This window comes from Acomys russatus, chromosome 28, assembly GCF_903995435.1.
Source record: "Acomys russatus chromosome 28, mAcoRus1.1, whole genome shotgun sequence".
In the NCBI taxonomy this organism is placed as follows: Eukaryota; Metazoa; Chordata; class Mammalia; order Rodentia; family Muridae; genus Acomys; species Acomys russatus.
In genome coordinates this window covers 36896464-36918208 of record NC_067164.1, presented here as the reverse complement: position 1 = coordinate 36918208, position 21745 = coordinate 36896464, and the positions used below count along the sequence as shown (strand labels likewise).

At 48.4% G+C, this 21745-nt stretch overlaps 1 protein-coding gene across 1 annotated transcript; it reads left to right on the top strand.

Annotated features, from left to right (window-relative positions):
* Positions 1-975: 975 nt before the first annotated feature.
* On the top strand, positions 976-21410 carry Rab5b (RAB5B, member RAS oncogene family). The gene is made up of 6 exons (XM_051170692.1): positions 976-1091; positions 12788-13046; positions 17019-17170; positions 17399-17521; positions 18732-18825; positions 20990-21410. Exons 2-6 carry the CDS (start codon positions 12884-12886, stop codon positions 21103-21105), a joined length of 648 nt encoding a protein of 215 aa, XP_051026649.1. The 5' UTR covers positions 976-1091; positions 12788-12883; the 3' UTR covers positions 21106-21410.
* The last annotated feature ends 335 nt before the right edge of the window (positions 21411-21745 follow it).

Below are 21745 nucleotides of genomic sequence, written 5' to 3'. Positions count from 1 at the left end.
TATTCTGCGAGAGTGGTGCGAGCTCTGAATCTCTAGCCTGTCTGAGGCCCTAGGTTCAATCCTCAGAAAACCCTCGGCAGAGTTGTCCAAATATTTTATTCACATTTACAAGCAAAAATACCAATTATATAAAAATTTAGGAGGTTAAAGTGTCTTGGGACTACCACTCTTTGTTGTTGTCACGGTTTTACACCATCAAAAATTTTGCAGTCCACTCCAGCCCAAATCCAGGCTGTGGTGAGAAGAAAGGGTGAACGCCAAGCATATATCCTCCGTGTGTCAGTGTCTGAGTTTCACTATGTAGCTTAGAACTCCATTCGCAGACCAAGCTGGTCTGGAACTCATTGAGGTTTTCCTTATCCTCCCTATTCCTAGGATTAAAGGCGGTGGCCACCAAGCCCAGCCTTCATCCCCCAACCACCCCTTTAACGGAGATCTTGTATCAAGGAGCCCTGGGTAGCCTGGAACTCACTAGGTAGAGGAGGATGACCTAGAACTCATAAGCCTGGCTCCACCTCTCAGTGCTGGCATTAGACAGGGTTGCTACACCACACCCGGCCAAAAGCCTTCCTAGAGCTTCTTTTCGCGCTCGCCTTGCCTGCCACTCAAGTTCGGAAACTTTCCAGTACTGGTTAAAAATGTCCTTTTGACCCGCCTCCTTCACTCACCTGATTACATGTTTACGAGTCAAAAGGCGGGGTGGGGTGTCATGGGTGTCGAGGTTTTATTGGCTGATATACATGCCTGTCAGCACTGTACCGCCTCCTCCCCCAGGAGCCCTCTCTTTAATGGCTTGTCATCCCGTCCATCTTCAGGGCTTCTCTTGTCGTTATTGGCTTGCGCTCTCGCCAGTCAGGTCCCCCTACGTGACCTGGTTGGTGACTGCAACCCTAAAGCCCGCCTTTCTCCAGAGGATTGGCGGGCGCGCGCACATAAGGCCCACCCACCGCGGTAGGCGAGCGGTCTTGCAATTGGCTGGAGCCCCCGCCCCGGCGAGGAGGAGGGGCGAAGGGGGCAGGAGGCTTGGTTGAGCAGCAGCTGTTTGTCTGTTCCGCACAGGCTCGGGCCCGACGCGGGAGACGGAGCCCCAGGTACCGAGCTGATGGAGCCCACAAGGGCAGAGGCGGAGGTCTCGAGAGCAGCGCGGCCTGGCCTATGGCCGCACCCGGCCTGCGCCGGGGCCTCGCCGCGGCCGCGCAGCCTCCCGGAGAGGGCAGAAGAGGCTGTCCCGGCAGGCCCAGTGGGCGCCGAGCCTCTGGTCGGGGAGGCGGCTCGGGGTTCGGGCGCGGGGACCCGGCGAGGAGGGAGGAGCTGCGCCGGGAGCCCTGGCAGCCCGCGAGGTGTGGAGGGGTGGGCGCTACGCCCAGCCCCGAGGGATGCCGGCGCTCGGTGTCCGGAGTCCGGGGTTCTCAGCCGAGTGCAGGCATTCTTTTCAGGGGAAAGTGACTGTTGAAAGGGGAACTGGGGGCACTCTGGTGTGGCCGAGAGGGATTTGGTCTCAGCGAAGTAAATGACGAATGCATTGCTGAGCTACAAGACCAAAGTAGAGGGAAGTAAGACGGGGCCTGGCATCCGTCCTGGGAACTTCTGGACTGATGGTGAGGAGAGGCTGCACCTTACCCTCTTGTTCCTTTAGCGGTTAGGTCTGGTGACTTGAAGTTTTTTGGTACTTTGGGAGTAGAGAGCGAAGACAAAGGTGAAATTAAGTTTCCCATGGCTCCCGGTCGCTCCTAGTTCATCTCCCCCACCCCCCATACTTTAGTTTGCCCTGGCCTCCTAGCTGGTCTTGTTTTTTTTGTTTTGTTTTGTTTTGTCTTCCTACTTCATGTACTGTGAAAGAACTAAGGAAAATTCGGAGATGCTTTGCTCAATCTTTCCCACTTCATAATGTGGTCTGCGGTGACCCAACTTTTACCTAGAATTGAGGAACTCTGTCATCTGTGTGGAAAGGAGCTTAGCGATCCCCAGCCATTTAAAAAAAAAAAAAAAAAAGGACCATGTTCGTTGAAACTTCTGTGAGACTTTAAGTTAGGCATTTCCTAGATACTTAGTGGTCTCCAGGCCAGGAACTGTGAGCTGATACCCCTGAGGGAATTTGGGGAAACAGTTGAGAATTACCTCCCAGGAGGCCGGCATCATCCTTTTTTCTTTGTCCATTTATTCAGGAGCCACTTCTTGTGTGATTAGTCAGTTAGTCCAAATCCTGGGATACTTAGAAAGATGAATTACAGAGAATGAAGATGTCCTTAAAATGTTCTCTCTCTCTGTGTGTGTGTGTGTGTGTGTGTGTGTATGTGTATGTGTATGCCTGTGTGAGCCACAGTGCATATGTGGGGGTCAGAGGACAACCTGTGAGTGTTCAGTTCTCAGGCTTGTCAGCCTAGAACATGCATTATTAGTGGCAAACAAATGGGAGTCCCCTCTTCCCACATACATACATACACACACACAAACACATAAAGGGAGGGGTTTACTGACAGGTCAAATTTTCTATAGATTGGACCCTGTTGGTATTGGTTTCTCTCTTAGGGCCCTTTCTCTTTTCTTTCTGTACTAATGCTATGTATCACTGCATTTCTTCTTCTTCTCCCCCCCCCCCAAAAAAAACAGGGTTTCTCTGTATAGCCTTGACTGTCCTGGATTCACTTTGTAGACCGGGCTGGCCTGGAACTCACAGAGATCCGCCAGCCTCTGCCTCCCGAGTGCTGGGATTAAAGGTGTGTGCCACCACTGCACAGCCTCCTTTTTTTCTAAATATTTAATTTTTATGGGTACATGTGTGTTCCAGGGTGCATGCATCATACAAGAGTCCTCAGAAGGTCAGAGGAGGTGTTGGAGTCCCTGGAACTGGGGTTAAAGACAATTATGAGCTGCCACATGGGCGCTGGGAACAAGCACTAGCTTGTGTCACTACATCTCTTAATTACCAAAGCAATGCACACACATTAAAATGTTTAGGCTGCACGGAAATGTATGAAAGCTGAGTCCTTCCACACGTAGCTTATTTCACTGAGGACAGCAACAGTAAACAGTTTGCCACCAAAGACGGAGTTTCCGCATTCTCACTAAACTCTGTTTTCATTCTTTCAACTGTGTTCTTTTCTTGTTTGATACTCTCTGATTGACTGTGTCCCTTTCGCACTGCATCTTGTCTTCTATCAAATGCAGAACAAGCATGGAGTTGTGCCGTGGGTTATCATCTGTCTTCCTCAGTACACACTCACACTGTTGTGCATTGGGTAGCCTAGAAACTGCCCAAATCTGTGAACAGAAATTTTATGGGCAGGAAAGAAACATAAAGGGAAGTAATTTTGTTTAGGATAGATAGTTATTAGCATCTCTACTAGAAAGAAGAATCTGGAACGCTCATCTTCATGCAGGTGTTTACAATATTTGACTATCTCTTCCTTATCTCAGGGAGAGAGTGGAGGTTCCAGAAGAAGGTCTTGTACCTGGCTTGATATAGTGGCCCAAGAAGTCCCATATCGCCCCAAATTTGAAGTTGGCCTTTTTGACTTTTCGAAGGTCTCTAATATGCTCATGGTACAGTGCCTAGCAAATTCAGCCTCTGCCCCAGCTTTTCTCACCTACACAGCCAGTCCTGGAGAAAACTATTGGCAAGTATGTTTGTGTGTTCATCCTCTTTAAGCCCTGATCATACCCTGACTGTTCTGTGTCCCTTTGTGGGGTTTGTTTTTTATACCTTCTCCTTAAAGCATTCTTTCAAGGAAGGATCTGGAAGCTGGGTATTCTGAGTACTTGCCTTTGAGTCCAGCATTCAGGAGGCTGAAGCAAGGCCCTGAGTTCAAGGCCAGGCTAAGCTACAAGCAGGCACTGTCCCAAACACTATGACTACTGCCCAAAAGATTTTTTTAAAAAGTCTAGGACCTAGGATTGTAGCCTAGTGGTAGACTGTTAGCATTTACAGACTGTGTGTACAGAGAGAGCAAGAACACAGGCTGTATCTAGGAATTGCTAAGTTTAACATAATAAATAATTCGTGGCTGGAGAGATGGCTCAGTGGTTAAGAGCACTGGTTGCTGTTCCAGAGGACCTGGGTTCAGTTCCCGGCACCCATGTGGCAGCTCAGAACTGTAACTCCAGTTCCAGGGGATCTGACATCTTCACACAGATATACATGCAGGCAAAACACAAATGCATATAAAATAAGATTATTTATTTACTTATCTATTTTTGGAGTTTTCAAGACAAGGTCTCTCTGTGTAGCCTTGGCTGTCCTGGACTTGCGTTGTAGACCAGGCTGGCCCCAAACTCGCAGGAGATCCACCTGCCTCTGCCTCCCAAGTGCTGGGATTAAAGGCGTGCGCCACCACACCTGGCTAAAATAAGATTTTTAAAAAGATGTAAATACTTCATAGTGACTTAAAATATCATTTCCCAAAATCACCAAAGGCTTTTGCGTATTTAGGGAGCTAAAGTGGACTTAGCAATGTAGAACTCAAACATAGGCCTGGAGTCACAACAGTGTACTTGGAGAAGAGGGCTTTCTTGCTGCCCTTGCACTCACACCCTCTGTCGCCTGCTGCTGTGTGTTGGTGCAGGGTGTTCCTTCATGGTTGGCTTGTCTGTGTTGGTGTATGTTTGGCTCCTGTGATGGGGCATAGATTGGACAGGAGACGAAACAGGCACCTCCCACTCCTAAGACATTTCAGGGGGCAAGGGGTCAGTGGTGCAGCTTGTGCAGCATGTGTGAAGCCACGTGTAACTGAAGCGTGAAGTGGTGAACACACGGAAGTGCAATGCCGTAAAAGCTGTACATATATCCCCCTTCCTCCCAGGAAGGACTCCCAAGAGTCACCAGGAGGGGAAAGTACAGGTCTCTGGGCTAGAGTGTAGCTTTGGTGTAAGGCTTGCAGATCCCTGCCTGTGTGGGGTGCAGCTTCCATCTCTAAAGGTGTTTCTCAAAGCCCGGGGTGATGGCCCAAAGCTTTAAAAAACTGCTTAACATCACCTAAAGCCTCAGCTTTGTTTTTAGGCACTAGGAGTTGCCTCAGTGTTACAGAGCCACACTGGGTGTGACTAGGCCATGTAAGACATAGTAACGGTGACAGGAAGGGCAGTTAGCCCATATCGGTTACAACAGTCCATCTGTCCAAGGGTGATCACCAAGCACCTCGGAAGAGAGCTGCTCTGGAGCTCGGCAGGAGCTCCTAACCCTCACGAGGCCTGTGCAGGTGGCTCTGAGAGGGAGGAGTAGGTGCGGAGGATCTCGGGAGCACTTAGGTATAAGAACACCACTCTGAAGGTTTATTTATTTATGCTTTTGCTTCTTTTCAAGACAAGATTTCTCTGTATAGCCTTGGCTGCCCTAGACTCACTTTATAAACCAGGCTAGCCTCAAACTCACAGCAACCCACCTGCCTCTGCCTCCCTGAGTGTTGGGACTAAAGACGTGCAACACCACGCCTGGCTTCTGAAGGTTTATGATTACATAAATTTTAAAAATCCCACTTTTTGAGAAGTTAATGTTGTACAAATTTATGTAACATGTACATTACTGTATATATTATTGCCCTATATATACATATATGTATGTATACAGTAAAGAATTAATACAGTGAAATACAGCATGCTATCCAAGCTCTACCACTGAGCTATATTTCCAGCTCTTGTTTCACTTTTTCTTTCTTTCTTTCTTTCTTTTTTTTTTTTTTTGAGGCCGGGTTTCTCTGTGTATCCTCGGCTGCCCTGGACTCACTCTGTAGACCAGGCTGGCCTCGAACTCAGCCATCCCCCTGCCTCCTGAGTGCTGGCTGTCAGTCTTGCTCCTAGGTGGCTTTTCCTTAGACTTCAGCAAGGATGAATGTCGCTATAGTTAGAAGATAGTTTTGTAGTCTCCTAGGGACATTGACACTCAGCTGCTCTAAGTTTAGGGTTTTCTAGGCAGACAAATGAAGGCATTCTAATCTTTCCCGGGTCAGTAATAGGGAGTCAGTACTGCCATGCTGATAAGCGATAAGCGCGCTTTCTGCCTTTTGGAGAAACAAGGGGGCGGATGGAGGAGGTAGAGCTCTAAAGCCAGTGACTCACTGGATAGTATGGAGCAACAATTAAGGCAGTGAGCTACGTGTGCAGCCCTCAGGTGAAGACTGCCGTGAAAGGAATTGAAGGTGTGTGCTGGCTTCTGTGCCGCCTTCCTTTAGTAAATCTCACATTAGCTCCAAAGCCCACCAGGCCCTACACATTGCCAGGCTCCCTTTCACCAGCCATGCAGGCAGGGCTTATTGAAGGCTCTGCTGGAGAGGAGGGCAGTCCTGTACTCACTGCAGCTGAGGCCCCACAGGAGCTCTGTCCAGTACACACGCATGTTTGTATTTTGTACCCCCTCCAAAGTTAAGCGTTTCCTGATTCCTTGAGAAGTGCAGTGAGGGGTTAGGGAGATGGCTCAGTGGGGAACATGCCTTTGAAGACCTGATTTTGATCCCTAAAACCCATGTGGGGGGAAAATTGTCACATAACTTGAAATCCCAGCACTGGAGAGGTGTAGAGACAAACAGTACTGAGGCTCACGGCCATCATTCAACCTAGCCAGTAAGAGATTCTGTTTGAGAGCTGGGCGGTGGTGGCGCACGCCTTTAGTCCCAGCGCACAAGTACAGTGGGGCCTCGGGTGGGGTGCCTTTAATCGCAGCATTCAGGAGGCAGAGACAGGCAAGTCTGCGTTTGAAGCCAGCCTGGTCTACAGAGTGATTTTCAGGTGAGCCAAGGCTGCATAGAGAAGCCGTGTCTTCAGTGACAACAGAAAGGGTAGAAGCTGGGTGTGGTGGCTCTCCCCTCTAATCCCAGCTTCTGGGCTGCCAAAACGGGAGGTTCACCCCAACTGTGAGACTATCTTGTCTCCAGTAAGTGTGTGTCTGTAGTCCCAGCACACAGGAGGCAAAAGCAAAAGGATTGTGAGTTAAAGACCAGCCCAGCATACACAGCCACAGTGAAACTTTTTTTTTAAGGTGGGAAAGCAAGCATAATAATATAAAAGAGGCAGAAATACTGTTTAGCTGGCTAGACTTAGTGCCTGACAAATTGGCTAATTTTGTGAGCCTCAGTTTTCTCACCTTTAAGTGGAAGTGGACCACCCAACATGGATTGGCTCTTATCTGGCTTACTGGGCAGTGTGTGGAGGCCATGGACAGATGATTAGACTTAGTATTAATGCACTGAAGCAAGTGAGGGCGTCCTGGGGAATGCAGTCTTGCTCCAGTTGGGACTGACATGTACTGTGCAGTGGTGCTTGGAGAACGTCATTCTCTGTTCCTGGCCAGTGAGCTGAACTGTGGACAAGTCCTCAGTCCTCCCAAATTAACGGATACTGCATAAGCCAGTCCTGTATTTGGAGCCGTTGGTTGGTTGGTTGGTTTTTGGGTTTTGTTCCTCTTTGTGATAGCCCAGAGACTCCTTTTGTAGACCAGGCTAGCCTCAAACTCAGAGAGAATCTGACTGACTACCTCCCGCGTGCTGGGATTAAAGCTGTACAACACCAGGCTGGGCTGCAGCTGCCCTTTCTTCTTGGTCCTTTTTTTTTTTCCCCTCCTCTCCAAGACAGGCTTGTTCTGTGTAGCCTTTGCTGTCCTGGACTTGGTTTGTAGACCAGGCTGACCTTGAATTCACAGATATCTGCCTGCCTCTGCCTCCTGAGCGCTGGGATTAAAGGCGTGTGCCACCATGCCCGGCTTCTTGGTCTTTCTGTGTAACCTTGGCTGAGCTAGTACTTAGAAGACCGGGTTGACTCTCAAATTCTAATTTTTCCAGACAAGGTCTCACTATGTAGCCTTGACTGGCCTGTAACTCACAGAGATCTGCCTGTCTCTGCCTCACCATTGCTGGAATTACAGGTCTGTACCATCACACTGTTCCTTTTTAAATCTGTGATGATCCTCTTGCCTCTACCTCCTGAGTATTGGAATATTTTGTTTTGTTTAGATAGGCTCTCACTCACCAAGTTGGCCTTGAACTGCCGCAGTCCTGGGATTATCTGCTTGGCCAGTAGGCCCTGTTGAGCTGCACTTCTCAGGAAGCTAAATTTGACTGCTTCTCTTCTGCACGGAAAGTGTGAAAGGAGGAATGCCCCTCCTTGCCTCTTCTGGCCTCAGGTTTGAAGCTGATAATGATAACACCTGCTGCCCTTGAGACCCCGAGAGCCTGTTGGGAGGTTCTAGCAGGCAGCACACCCCCTTGACTGAAGAACAGGGCTCTCTCTGTTCTGTACAAGGGACTCACCTTTAACTCTGTGCAGAAGGAAGGTGACACCCAACTAGCCAGCCACAGCCAGATCTCTGTTACTTTTTTTCTTTGCCTTTAAATGGATCATTTGTCCATTGTCAACAGCTGGGAATGGTGGTGTGAGCCTGTAATCTCAGGAGTCTGAGGTGGGGCAATTTGGGCTGCATAAGACCCCCACCCAAGCTGGGCAGTGGTGGAGCACGCCTTCAGTCCCAGCACTCGGGAGGTGGGGCCAGGCGGATCGCTGTGAGTTTGAGGCCAGCCTGGTCTACAAAGTGAGTCGAGGACAGCCAAGGCTACACAGAGAAACCCTGTCTCGAAAAAAAAGACACCCACCCACCCAAAACAAATAGGAGGGAGATAGCTCAGCAGTTATGAGCACTTACTGCTCTTGCAGAGGACCCAAGATCATTTCCATGTTTGTAGAGAGCTCACCATCATCTAGAACTCCAGTACTGAAGGATTTGATGCCCTTTTTTGGCTTCCAACATTCCCAGGAATACACAAGGTGCTCAAACATGCAGATAAACAAGACACTGAAATACATAAAAAGAAAATATTAAAAAGCCAGACATGGTGGTGGCATACCTTTAATCCCAGCACTGGAGTGCACACGGGTGGGCAGATGGGACAGACACAGATCTCTGTGGATTTGAGACCAGCCTGGTGTACGTAGTTCTATCTAGGCTATCCAGGGCCTTGACAACAACAACAACAAAATTTCACGAGAGTGAGAAAGGAATGGATTGAATTGATGGTGGAGCCTAATGACTATAGTCCTAGCACTTGGGAAGGAGAAGAGAGAATTATGAGTTCAAATTCAACCAGGGTCACTTGTGTCCCTTATCTTAAAACACAGAGCGGGGGCGGGGAGGTGCACACCTTTAATCCCAGCGCGCAGGAGGCAGAGGCAGGCAGATCTCTGAGTTTGCAACCAGTCTGGTCTACAGAACAAGTTCTAGGACAACCAAGGCTACACAGAGTAACTTGGTTGGGTGGGGGGAGCGGAAACCTAAAAAAAAGGAAAGGAACTCAATTGCGTTTTTAAAAAGATTTTATTGTTTTTATATATGTAATGTGTGTGCATGGGTGTGTGCGTGCGTGCATGTATGTGTGTGCAGTTGAGTGCAAATGGCCATGGAGGCTAGGGGCATTCGATCACCTGAAACTAGTGTTACAGGGGTGGGAGCCACCTAACATGGGTGATAAGAACTGAACTTGGCCAGACGCAGTGGTACACACCTATAATGGCAGCATTCGGGAGGCAGAGGCAGACTGATCTCTCTGAGTTCGAGGCCAGGATAGCCAAGGCTACACAGAGAAATCCTGTCTCCAAAAACAAAAAAAGTTTAACCTTTATTTTCGTTTTATATGTGTGAGTGTTCTGTTTGCATGTGTGTCTGTGCACCATATGTGTGCAGTGCCCTCAGAGACCAGAGAAGGGTGTTGGGTTCCCTAGGACTGTAGTTACAGAGCCACTATGAAGGTGGTGGGTATCAAAACTGAGTCCTCTGAAAGAGCAACCAGTAAGCCATCTTGCCAGCACACGGGGTCTCCCTGTGTAGTCAGGCTGGCCTCAGCTTCCAAGTCCTGGGATTGCAGGTTTGTGTGATCGTGCTCAGCTTGAGCCTCACACGTCTCACTTCAGTTCTACCCTCTGATGCTTTTATAAGCATGATGATATTAATGATGAAGGTTTATAGATTTTGTTGCTCATCAGTTACAGTGAACAGCAAAGCAAAGCAGAGCAGAGCAGATTGCTAAGGTCCTATAAAGAAATGAAAGGTGGTCTTTTTTAATCCAGTAGTTCCTAAATTCCAACAACCCAAAGTTGTTTAGAAACAAAAAAGTGTGCTGGCCAGTTTCTCCCCAGCCCCTGCTGTGACCCAGGGTTAATGTGTCTGGCTGTGACTATGAGAATCCAGTCCGTCCCCGCCTGTGTTTCTATAGTACTAAAAAGCAACACTGAGGCTTACTGTCCTTCCCCTTGGATCATATTCTTTCAAATAGTATAAAGGAGTGACCAGGGACTTCAACTGGTGTGTGTGTCTCAGTGTGTGTGTTGGGGGTATGTGTCACCTACACATACCACTCTTGGGATATATATGTCAGCTTTATGTGTTTTAAATTTGTGTGTGCGTGCAAGTGCATATAGGTCAGAAGGCAACCGTGGGAGTTGGTTCTCCTGCGGCTATGGGCAAGTGTCCACTGAGCCATCTTACCAATCTGATCTAATTTTTATTTTATTCATTATTTATGTGGATGTGTACATATGCATGATGTGTGTGAGCGGGAGAGCCACGATTCACAGAGATCAAAGACAACTTTTGGGAGTCAGTTCTCTCCTTCCACGGGGGGTTCCGCGGGTGGTTGCACCAAAGGCTTGTGTGGCAAGCACTTTGACCCACTGAGCCATCTCTCTGGCCACCTGTTTTGAACTTTAGACTTAAGGCCCCTTTCTTTTTCTGCGAGGCACTGTATGTGAAGTGCTATAGGGTATGTTTTCAGAAATGATTCATCCTCAGGTACTTGGTTTGTTTTCAAGACAGGGTTTGCTGTGTAGTCTTCTCTAGCCTCGAATTAGCTCTGTGGGCCAGGGTGGCCTTGAACTCACAGAGACCCACCTGCCTCTGACTCTCAAAGGAATGTACCATCACCACCTGGCCAGATACCTTTATTTCTCTCCCTCTCCTCTCCCTTCCCCCCACAGAGTTTCTCTGTGTAGCCTTGCTTCTAAAATAAAATTTAAAGAACTAACAGGTTGAATGCAAGCAAGTTAAGAGACATGTCTACCAATTTTCATTGTATGAGTATCAATTTCATTAAAGTCCTAATTCAAACTTCTCAAATAGGCAACATGTGTATACTGGAAAATGCCGTAATTTTCTTTGTTATGGTAAAGCCTATAGTTAGACAAAACCAAAATACTTAACGAATTAAATGTCTTGAGATTTGAAAAGAGCTGAAGTTGACAGGGAAGTAAAAATAATACAATAGTCAGATCAAGGTTAAGAACCAGCCCTCAGCAGGGCATGGTGGCACACATATCTTTAATCCTAGGGAGGCAGAGGCAGGTACATCTCTGAGTCGGAGGCCAGCCTGGTCTACAAAGAGTCCACGACATCCAGGCCTACACAGAGAAACCCTTTCTCAAAAAACAAAACAAGTCAAATTATTCTGATTCTAATAGTTTTCAGATTTCTTAAACAATTGTGTGTGGTATGTGTCCATATGTGTAGATATACACACATATACAGGTGGAAGCCACACTAGTTTGGAACTTGCTGTATAGACCGGGCTGGTCTCCAACTCCGAGAGCCACCTGCCTCCGCCTCCTGAGTGTGCAGCAGCACACCCAGCCAGTGTAAGTCTTCAGAAGAGCTGTGGTGAGGAGGGCATTAAGATGGCTCAGCAGGCAGAGCCAGGCAGCCTGAGCTCGCTCCCTGGAGCTGTGTGGTGGGAGAGCAAACTCATGCAGACTGCCTCTGGTCTACACACAGATGCACATAAAGGGCTTTACATGGTGCTGTGTGTCAGGACTGTCAGGACTATTGGCGCAGAGTGCCCAGGGCACAGTGATTCCTGTCATTCCTGTCATTTCCCTCTCAGTCCTCTGCTAACTTCCTTTTTCTTTTTTGATTTTTGAGGCAGTGTTTCTCTGTGTAGCCTTGGCTGTTCTGGACTCACTATGTAGACCAGGCTGGCCTTGAACTCACAGAGATCCGCCTGCCTCTGCCTCCTGAGTGCTGGGGTTATAGATAAGCACCAACATGCTTGCTGTGTACCACCTCACTACTGAAGGTCAGCTGTGTGTGACCTCTCAGTGTTGGGTAACTAATCACCAGAGCGCAGCTTTCAGGACGAGGAAATGAAGAGGCTCTGCTCTTGTTCTAAAGAACGACTGCACACACCTGTAACCACAGCACGCACAGCAATGGCAGGGCTCCTCTGGTCTGTGCAGTGAGTTCCAGGCCAGCCACTACTATGCAGTGAGATGCTATCTCAGAAAACCAAAGTAAAGGGGCTGGAGAGATGGCTCAGAGGTTAGGAGCACTGACTGTTCTTCCAGGGGACCTGAGTTCAGTTCCCAGCAACCACATGATGGCTCGCAACCATCTATAATGAGATCTGATGCCCTCTTCTGGCCTGCAGTGTGTATGTGCAGGCAGAGCGCTGTATTCATAATAATAAATAAATCTTTAAAAAAAAAGAAAGAAAAAGAAAACCAAAGTAAGCTGGGCAGCGAGTGTGTGTGGCCTTCAGTTCTAGCACTTGTAGGCGGGGAGGGGAGGCCGCAGGGCCAGGTTCAGGTCACACTGTAAAGAACCCTCATTGAATATGGTAGTTCCTGCTCTAATCCTAGCACTTGAGAGGCTGAGGCAGGAGTCCAAAGCCAACCTGGGCTAGAGGTCAAAGATTTTAGACCATCTCATAAAAACAAAACAAACAAAAAAAAGTTAAAAGTTAAAAAAAAAAAGACTGCACTTTCAATGGACCTGTGTCTAATTTTATCTATTTTTTTTTTTTTTTTTTTTTTTTTTTTCCTACAGGACTGCTGAGGCCTGGGAGTCCCTCCCCTTCCCCTTCCCCCTTTGCCGCTTTGTGGCATCCCCCTCCCTCTACCCTCCTACTTTGATACCCTGGCTATGACTAGCAGAAGCACAGCCAGGCCCAATGGGCAGCCCCAGGCCAGCAAGATATGCCAGTTCAAATTGGTCCTGCTGGGAGAGTCTGCGGTGGGGAAGTCTAGCTTGGTGTTACGGTTTGTCAAAGGGCAGTTCCATGAGTACCAGGAAAGTACCATTGGAGGTGAGTGTGCCTAGTAGGAAGGTTCAGTGCTTAGTAGGGCTTCAAAGGGACATCTGTGACTTGATTGTGGAACTGGCTTTCACTACCAGTAGAAACTGCAGGAAGATCAGGTGTTCAAGGTCATCCTTAACATAGAGTTTGAGGCCAGCTTGGCCTACGTGAGGCCCTGTTACAATTTTAAAAAAGGAAAAAATAATCAGAGCTGGTCTTGGTGGCCCACGCCTTTAATCCCACCACTTGGGAGGCAGAGGCAAGTGGATCTCTGTGAATTTGAGGCCAGCCTGGTCTATAGAGTGAGTCCAGGACAGCCAAGGCTACACAGAGAAGCCCCGTCTCCGAAAACCAACAACAAAAATCAGGCAAAGCATGGTGGTATGTGCAGATCTCTGTATGTTTGAGGCCAGACTGGGCTCCATAGTGAGTTAGTTCCAGATAGCCAGGGCTATGTAGAGAGAACCTGCCTAAATAGATAGATCAATTAAAATAAGTTAAAAGTAAAAGCTGGGCCTGCTGCCTCTAATTGCAGTTCAAGGCTGAGAGAGGTCTCCATAGACGTTAAAGGCTAAAGGTATTACCTAGTTTTTACTTTTTCACATAATCCTGAAACAGGTCCAAAAATACCAGATTTCCAACTTGGTACCAGGAGGAGTAACGGCGTTTTTTTGGTTTGGTTGGTTTTGGTTTTTGGTTTTTTGAGACAGGGGTTCTCTGTGTAGCCCTGGCTGTCCTGGACTCACTTTGTAGACCAGGCTGGCCTCAAATTCACAGAGATCCACCTGCCTCTGCCTCCTGAGTGCTGGGACTAAAGGCATGTGCCACCACGCCCGGCTGTAAGGCGTTCTTATAAGAGGTCCTTTATGGGCTGGAGAGATGGCTCAGCCATTAAAGGCTGGGCTCACAACCAAAAATATGAGAGGTCCTTTACTATATGTGGATGTTTGGCCTGCATCTATGTCTGACTGGTGCTCCAATAGGCCAGAAGAGGGTGTTGAGTTTCCTGAAACTGGAGTGATAGATGATTGTGAACCATACAGTGGGTGCTGGGAATGGAACCCAGATCCTCTGGAAGATCAGCCAGTGCTCCTAACCCTTAAGCCATCTTTCCACTACCCACCAGTCCCCGTACCTCACCCCTACTTTGGATTAATGCCAAGAAAGAAGGTAGCAAAAAAAAGAACAGGCAAACGCTGCTATGGACTGTATAAGTTTCGGGGCAGCCTGGACCACAGAGTGAAACTCCCTTTCAGAGGAGAAAAGAGTCGTCATAATACTTCTGTTTCCAAGAGGCAAAAAGTCAGTTCTTTATACATCAAGAAAACTATTACTTTTCCATTTCTGTTTTATTCCGCTCTGTCATCTTAATGCCAGTGAAGTTCCATTGAGTGACATCACAAACAGATAAAAGTTAGAGTGGTGATGGGAGTGGTATGTGCCTTTAATCTCAGGAGTCAGGAGGCAGAGACAGGAAGCTCTCTGAATTCGAGGCCACCTGATTTATAGAGTGAGTTCCAGGACAGCTAGGGCTACACAGAGAAAGCCTGTCTTCAAAACAAAATAAAGCGCGTGAGGCAGCTCTATCCTAACGTGGGAACACACTGGGAGCTACTCTCCAAAAAACAACACCCAGGGACCGGAGAGATGGCTGAGAAGTTAAAGGTGCATACTGATTTTGCAGGGACACGTATGCATCCAAGTTTGGTTCTGAGCAAGCCGCCTCAGGTGGCTTGCACCCACCTGTAACTCCGGCTCCAGGAGGGATTGGGCACCTCTGGCCTCACTAGCACTACCCACACAATACTTGTAATTTTTGATAATATAAATATTTTTAAAACAAATAGATATGTAAATAAATAAAAAATGTAAAACAAAATACTCAGGGCCAATGACAGAGGCCTGTAATTTTAGCTACTTGGTAGGCTAAGGCAGGAGGATCCAAGGTCAAAGCTTACATGTGCTACACAGTGAGTTCCAGATCAATCTGTATTACAAATAAGACCCTGACTAAAAGAAAAGAACTGAAAGTATAGCTCAGTAGGTAGAGTAGCTGTATACCGTGCAGAAGGCCGCATGTTCCCTGTTCCACCCCAACAGTGATTCCTAATCAGGTATGTAATCAGGTGACTCTCTTGATAAGCCCACATCCGCCCTTGGTGTGCCAGGACCTTTCAGTACCATGTACTTAATGTCCTTCCTTAAGACTATTAAATCCTTCCCACGCTCGGTAATTTGAGACAGGCAGGGTTTCTCTGTGTAACCAAGGCTGTATAGGGTGTCCTGGAACTCTCATTGTAGACCAGGCTATGCTCGAACTCACAGAGATCCACCTCATCTGCCTCCTAGAGTTGCTAGAATTAAAGGTGTGCACCCCACCACCACCTGGCATGCCCCATCACTTTTATTTAATAACATAGCTTAAGTCTGAATTAAAATCCTTTCTAAAGAATATTCCTGAGGATGCTGGGGAGATGGCTCAGTGGTTAGGGGAGCTTGCTGCTCTTTCAGAGGACCGAGTCCCCAGTGTCCAGCTCAGGCGGGTACCTGTAATCCCCGCTCCAGGGATCCCACACCTCTTCTGCATCCTATAGGCATTTGCATTCACATGCATATACCCACACACAGGCCCACAAATAAATGGTAATATTTCTTAAAAAGAAAAATTGCCATTTAATGGAAGTGGTACCCCGGCCCCGCTGTCTAGCTTCAGGACCCCATGGGCTTGATTGTGACAGGGACCGGGATAGCCTTGTTTTCCAGGTGCTAGAACTATAGCTGTGTCCTGCCCTGAACATCTTCTCATTTCTTGAGTTTCTGTTTTTATTACTTACATACTTTTTGTTTGTTTGTTTTTCGAGACAGGGTTTCTTTGTGTATCCTTGCCTGTCCTGGACTCACTTTGTAGACCAGGCTGGCCTTGGACTCACAGCGATCCACCTGCCTCTGCCTCCCAAGTGCTGGGATTAAAGGCGTGTGCCACCACGCCCAGCAACTTTTTATATATAACTCATTTATTTATTATTTATACAGGTCTGCCTGTATGTACACCTGCACCCCAGAAGAGGGCACCAGATCTCATTATAGATGGCTGTGAACTACTATGTGGGTGCTGGGAATTGAACTCAGGACCTTTGGAAGAACAATGTTCTTAACCTCTGAGCCATCTCTCCAGCCCTCTTTTTATTTTTTATATGTTTTTCGTACATGTATGTATGGGTGAGGGTATTGGATCCCTTGAACTAGAGTTACAGTTATGAGCTGTCTTGTGGGTGCTGGGAATTGAACCCAGGGCTTTTGGGAGAGCAGCCAGTGCTCATATCTTCTGAGCCATCTCTCCAGCTCGGTATTTAACTTTTATGTATGTTTGTGCACCGTGTTTGCCTGGTGCCTGAGGCTGGACGAGGACGTTGGATCCCTGGAAGTGGAGTTGCATGTTGTGAGCACCTGTCGGTGTCGGGATAAACTCTGGCAGAACAACAAGCGCTCTTGACTCCCGAGCCAGCTCCTGATTCCTGACGTGGCTTCTGCCTGATACTTACTGCTGCTGTCTCTTTCCTTTTTTCTTTTCTTTCTTTCAAGACAGGGTTTCTCTGTGTATAGCCCTGGCTGTCCTGGAACTCACTCTAGACCAAGCTGGCCTTGAACTCAGATCTGCCTGCTTCTGCATCCTGAGTATGGCGCCCGCTGGCTCGGAGACTCTTTCTTAGCTGAATAAACAAATAAACCCAATGTCTCACTTGGTCCAGGCTGGCCTCAAACTTGCTAAATAGCTAAGTATGACCTTGAACTCCTGAGCCTCTTGCCTCTGCCCACAAAAGTTCAGAGGCCATCTTGGTCCTGTTCCACTGTTTACATGAGAGTGTAGCCTGCAGTCGATGGGCCTAGAGGCCACTGGTCTTAGAGTAGGCAGAGGTGATTTGAAGGGGAGTGGGGTCTCCATCCATCCTCCCACTTACATCTTCATTTTCTTCTTCATAGCGGCCTTCCTCACCCAGTCTGTGTGTCTAGATGACACAACAGTCAAGTTTGAAATCTGGGACACAGCTGGCCAAGAGCGATACCACAGCTTAGCCCCCATGTACTACAGGGGTGCCCAGGCTGCAATTGTGGTTTATGACATTACTAATCAGGTGAGTGGTCTGAGGAGACGGTGTTTTGAGATGTATCTATAGAAATTAAATTATGTGGAGAGAGGAAACTGGCTCTTGAAGTAGCAAAATAAAAGTGCCAAGTGTGCTTCCGAGCACTCAGCCAGACCAAGTGGATTGTGGGAGACTGTGATGTCAGCGAGGAGGGAGGACGTGATGACTGTGGGGCAGCACTCACTTCAGCCCGCACGCTCTCTCATTCTTTCCTAGGAAACATTTGCCCGGGCAAAGACCTGGGTGAAGGAGCTGCAGCGACAAGCCAGCCCAAGCATCGTTATTGCCTTGGCCGGGAACAAAGCTGACCTTGCCAACAAGCGCATGGTGGAATATGAAGTAAGATGGCCCAGATCCCTCCCAAGTGCTCTCGCCTCATACGTGACCTTGACTGTCTCGTTCCCTAGTTGTACGCCATGTTAGATATGGCAACACTGTGGCCAAATGGCAGCAGGAGATTTTAGAGGAATCCGAAGAAACTTCCAGATGAGAGCGGTAGGGAAATACCGGCTATAGGGTGGGTGCCAGGGTGAAAACGGGAAGTGGGCAACAGTTAGGTTTGAGGTAAGCAGCTATTGATATGCCATAACCCAGAGATTGCTATCAGTTCACCTTCTCCACAGTCACAATTCCTTACACTGGGGAGTGGTTCCAGTTGTAAAGTCCTTGTGTGGCAAGCGTGAAGACTTGGATTCCCAGCACCCACAGCAAAAAGGCACAGTAAGGTTGCACGTGCCTGCATTCTCGGTGCCCACAGTGTGGACACAGGAGTATCCCAGGGGCTTGCTAAAACAGTGAGTTCCAAGTTCAGTAAGAGAGGTTATCTTAAAAGAAGTAAGGTGGCCAGGTGTGGTGGCGCACACCTTTAATCCCAGCACTTGGGAGGCAGAGGCAGGTGGATCGCTGTGAGTTCAAGCCTGGTCTACAGAGAGAGTTTTAGGACAGCCAGTGCTGCAGAGAGAAACCCTGTCTTGGAAAAAACAAAAAACAAAAAAAAAAAGGCAGAAAGGTGGGGCTGGTGGTGCAAGCCTCGGGGCCTGAGTTCATTCTCTGGACTCCATGGAGATGAAAGGAGAGGCCAGACCTCATCATTGACTCCGGCCTGCATCAGCTCACGCACACACAATACATTGAGCAAAGTAAACCAGGTGAAGAGGGATTAAGACAGCTACCCAAAGTCAGCCTGCAGCCTATCCGTGCATGCTTGTTTACACAGACTCCTGGGGTCTCTTTGTTGTGCTGACTGGACATGGGCTTATATACTTTTTGGTTTTTTTGAGACAGGGTTTCCCTGTGTGGCCTTGACTGTTCTGGGCTCACTTGTATACCAGGCTGGCCTTGAACTCACAGCGATCCACCTGCCTCTACCTCCCAAGTGCTGGGATTAAAGGCGTGCGCCACCACCGCCCGGCTTGGACATCGGCTTATCTTGAGGGAAATCTTATTACCTTATTATGGGTCCAGAGCCAACTGGTACAAAAGAGCACTAAGAGGAGAGAAGTCCAGAGTGCTGCACGGAGTAACACAACAGTACTGCTCATCTCTCTAGGAGGCCCAGGCGTATGCAGATGACAACAGCTTATTGTTCATGGAGACTTCAGCTAAGACCGCCATGAACGTGAATGACCTCTTCCTGGCGATAGGTAAGGTCACAGCGTCTGAGGTCGTCCTGTTTCTCTGTGTCTGTAAGTAATTCCTGGAGCTGGCGAGGTAGCTCAGGGTAGAGTACCTGCATAGGAGACGGAAGGCCCAAGGTTCGATTCCCCAGCACTGCAAAGGAGCAAAACGCAAAAACCTTAAACCTGAAGTTGTAACCTAGCACCTGTGCAGCCAAAACACAAGTGTGAGGCTAACTGCCTAGGTACGTGAGGCCAGGGGTTCTCAACCTTCCTGATGCTGTGGCCCTTTAGTACAGCTGCTCATGTGTGGTGGCCCCAGCATAAAGGCATTTCAGTGCTGCTTCATAACTGTAATCTTGAACCATGATGAGAATTGAGTCATGATGTAAATGTGTGGTTGTGACCCACAGGGGTCATGACCCCAGGTTGAGAGCCGCTGCTACTCGGTAGCTGAACGTGGTGGCACACACCTTAATCTCTGCACTCAGGAGGCAAAGGCCAGTGGATCTCTTGTGAGTTTGAGGCTAGCCTGGCCTATATAATGAATTCCTGAACAGCCAGAGAAACCCTGTCTGGGGGGGCGGTGGGGTGGGAAGAAGGAAGATGAAAAATATAGCCAGGGGCTGGAAAGAGGGCTCAGAGGTTAAGAGCACTGGCCGCTCCTCAAGAGGCCTGAGTTCAGCTGGGCAGTGGTGGCGCACGCCTTTAATCCCAGCACTCGGGAGGCAGAAGCAGACAGATCACTGTGAGTTCGAGGCCAGCCTGGTCTACAAAGTGAGTCCAGGACAGCGAAGGATACACACAGAACCCTGTCTCGAAAAACCAAAACCAAAAAGAAAAAGAAAGAAAGAAAAAAAAAAAGAAATGTCCTGAGTTCAATTCTCAGCACCCAAATGGTGGCTCACAATCCATCTATAATGAGATTTGGTACCCTTTTCTGGCATGCAGGTATACATGCAGGCAGAACACTGTATACATAATAAATAAATCGTATTTAAAAAAGAAAGAAAAATACATCCAGGGATAGCTATGTATTGAGACTTGTTCAAGACAAAACAAAACAGGCAAGATAAAAAACACCCTGTACCCTGGCATGGTAGTGCATACAAAACTGTCTGACCAGTTAGGGCCCTGCCCTGAAATAGAAAGGTGCAGCCTAAGCCATCAGGATTGGGTGAAGCTCAGCCTGGGAAATGGAGCCAAGAGGATCAAGGTCATCTTTGCCTATTTAGCAAGTCTGAAGCCAGCCTAAGCTACATAAGACCTGGCTTCAATACAAAAACAAGGAAGTGGGCTGGAGAGATGCCTCAGTGATTAAGAGTACACACTTAGGTGGCGCACGCCTTTAATCCCAGCACTCGGGAGGCAGAGGCAGGCCGATCCTTGTGAGTTCCAGGCCAGCCTGGTCTACAAAGTGAGTCTAGGACAGCCAAGGCTACACAGAGAAACAAAATAAACAAAAAAGTACACACTGCTCTTGCAGAGGGCCCACGTTTGGTTCCTAGTACCCATATCAGGTGGCTGACAACCAGCCACCCGCAACTCCAGCTCCAGGGGTATGACAGCTCTGCTCTGACGGCACCTGCATCCATGTGCTCATTACCCACTCATACACACATACTTAAGAGTTTTTTTTTTAAAGTTCAAAACAGAATAAAGAAAAAATAAAAGTGGTGTACACCTGTAATCCTACCATTTGGGAGGCTGAGAGGAGAGAGCAAGAGTTTGAAGTTAATCTGGACTACAGAGTGAGAGAAACCAAGGTCAAGGGTTTTTGTTTTTGAGTTTTTTGTTGTTGTTGTTTGGGGTTTTTGTTTGTTTGTTTTCGGTTTTCAAGACAGGGTTTCCCTGTGTAGCCTTGGCTGTCCTGGACTCTCTTTGTAGACCAGGCTGGCCTCGAACTCACAGCGATCCACCTGCCTCTGCCTCCCGAGTGCTAGGATTAAAGGCCGCCACCATGCCCAGCAAGGTCAGGGTTTTAAGCCTGCGTTCAGTCCCCACCACCATCAAAATGCCCTTCTGTAACCTCTGTCCTTTGGGGGCTTTAGCTCCCTGTGTTCAGTGAGACAAATACTTGTGCCCTCCTTAGATCATTATCTTAATCTTCCTTTTCTCCCCCTCAATAGTCTTTTTGGGGTGGGAGGGGTATGAGTAAAACCTACCATGCTTTGTTCTGTTTTGTTTTTAGCAAAGAAGTTGCCAAAGAGCGAACCCCAGAACCTGGGGGGTGCAGCAGGCCGAGGTCGGGGCGTGGATCTCCATGAGCAGTCCCAGCAGAACAAGAGCCAGTGTTGTAGCAACTGAGGGGTGGCTAGCAGCAGACATGTGTGGAGTTAGCACGAGAGCTAAGAAAAGACCTCCATCCCCACCCTCAGCACACAGCCCCTATGGTAACGGCACACTGAGCCCTGGCTGCCAAGGGCTGCCCCCTGACAGCTCGTCATGGCCCTTTCTAAGGCTTCAGCAACCAACACCAGGCAGCTGTTGCCACTACTACACCCTGCTCTGGGGTTTGGGGTCAAATCTCCCCAGGACCTTCCTTCCAAAACAAACTTCCTTCACTTTGTATTCTAGGTGCAAGACAGTGACTCCTCATCATTACCGCCCCCCCCCCATGTTCTTCCCAGGGTTTCAGAGCAGATGGTGTCTCCTGCCTCCTCCTGCCGCCGCCTCCCTCTCATCACTCCCTGTTCCCTCCTCTTCCCCAGATGATGAAGTGTAAGCCCAGGCACTGAGGAGGCCGTGCACCTGTAGTTACCTTAGGGCCTGCGGGAGCGGAGGGCTCGGAGCAGGAGGGAGGAAGGGAACCTTTACTTTTCCTTTTATTTACCTGGTAGGAGTTTGTGAAACACTGTAGCACCCGAGAGGTGGACTTGGGCAAGGTGTCCTAGGTAGGAATGAGAATAAGGCGGCAAGCTGGTAGGCACCCAGTGGGACTTGGATA

Coding starts and splice junctions, on each gene's coding strand:
- Rab5b (XM_051170692.1), top strand. CDS start 12,884: ATGACTAGCAGAAGCACAGCCAGGCCCAATGGGCAGCCCCAGGCCAGC. Junction 13,047..17,018: donor CCAGGAAAGTACCATTGGAG/GTGAGTGTGCCT, acceptor TCTTCTTCATAG/CGGCCTTCCTCACCCAGTCT. Junction 17,171..17,398: donor TTTATGACATTACTAATCAG/GTGAGTGGTCTG, acceptor ATTCTTTCCTAG/GAAACATTTGCCCGGGCAAA.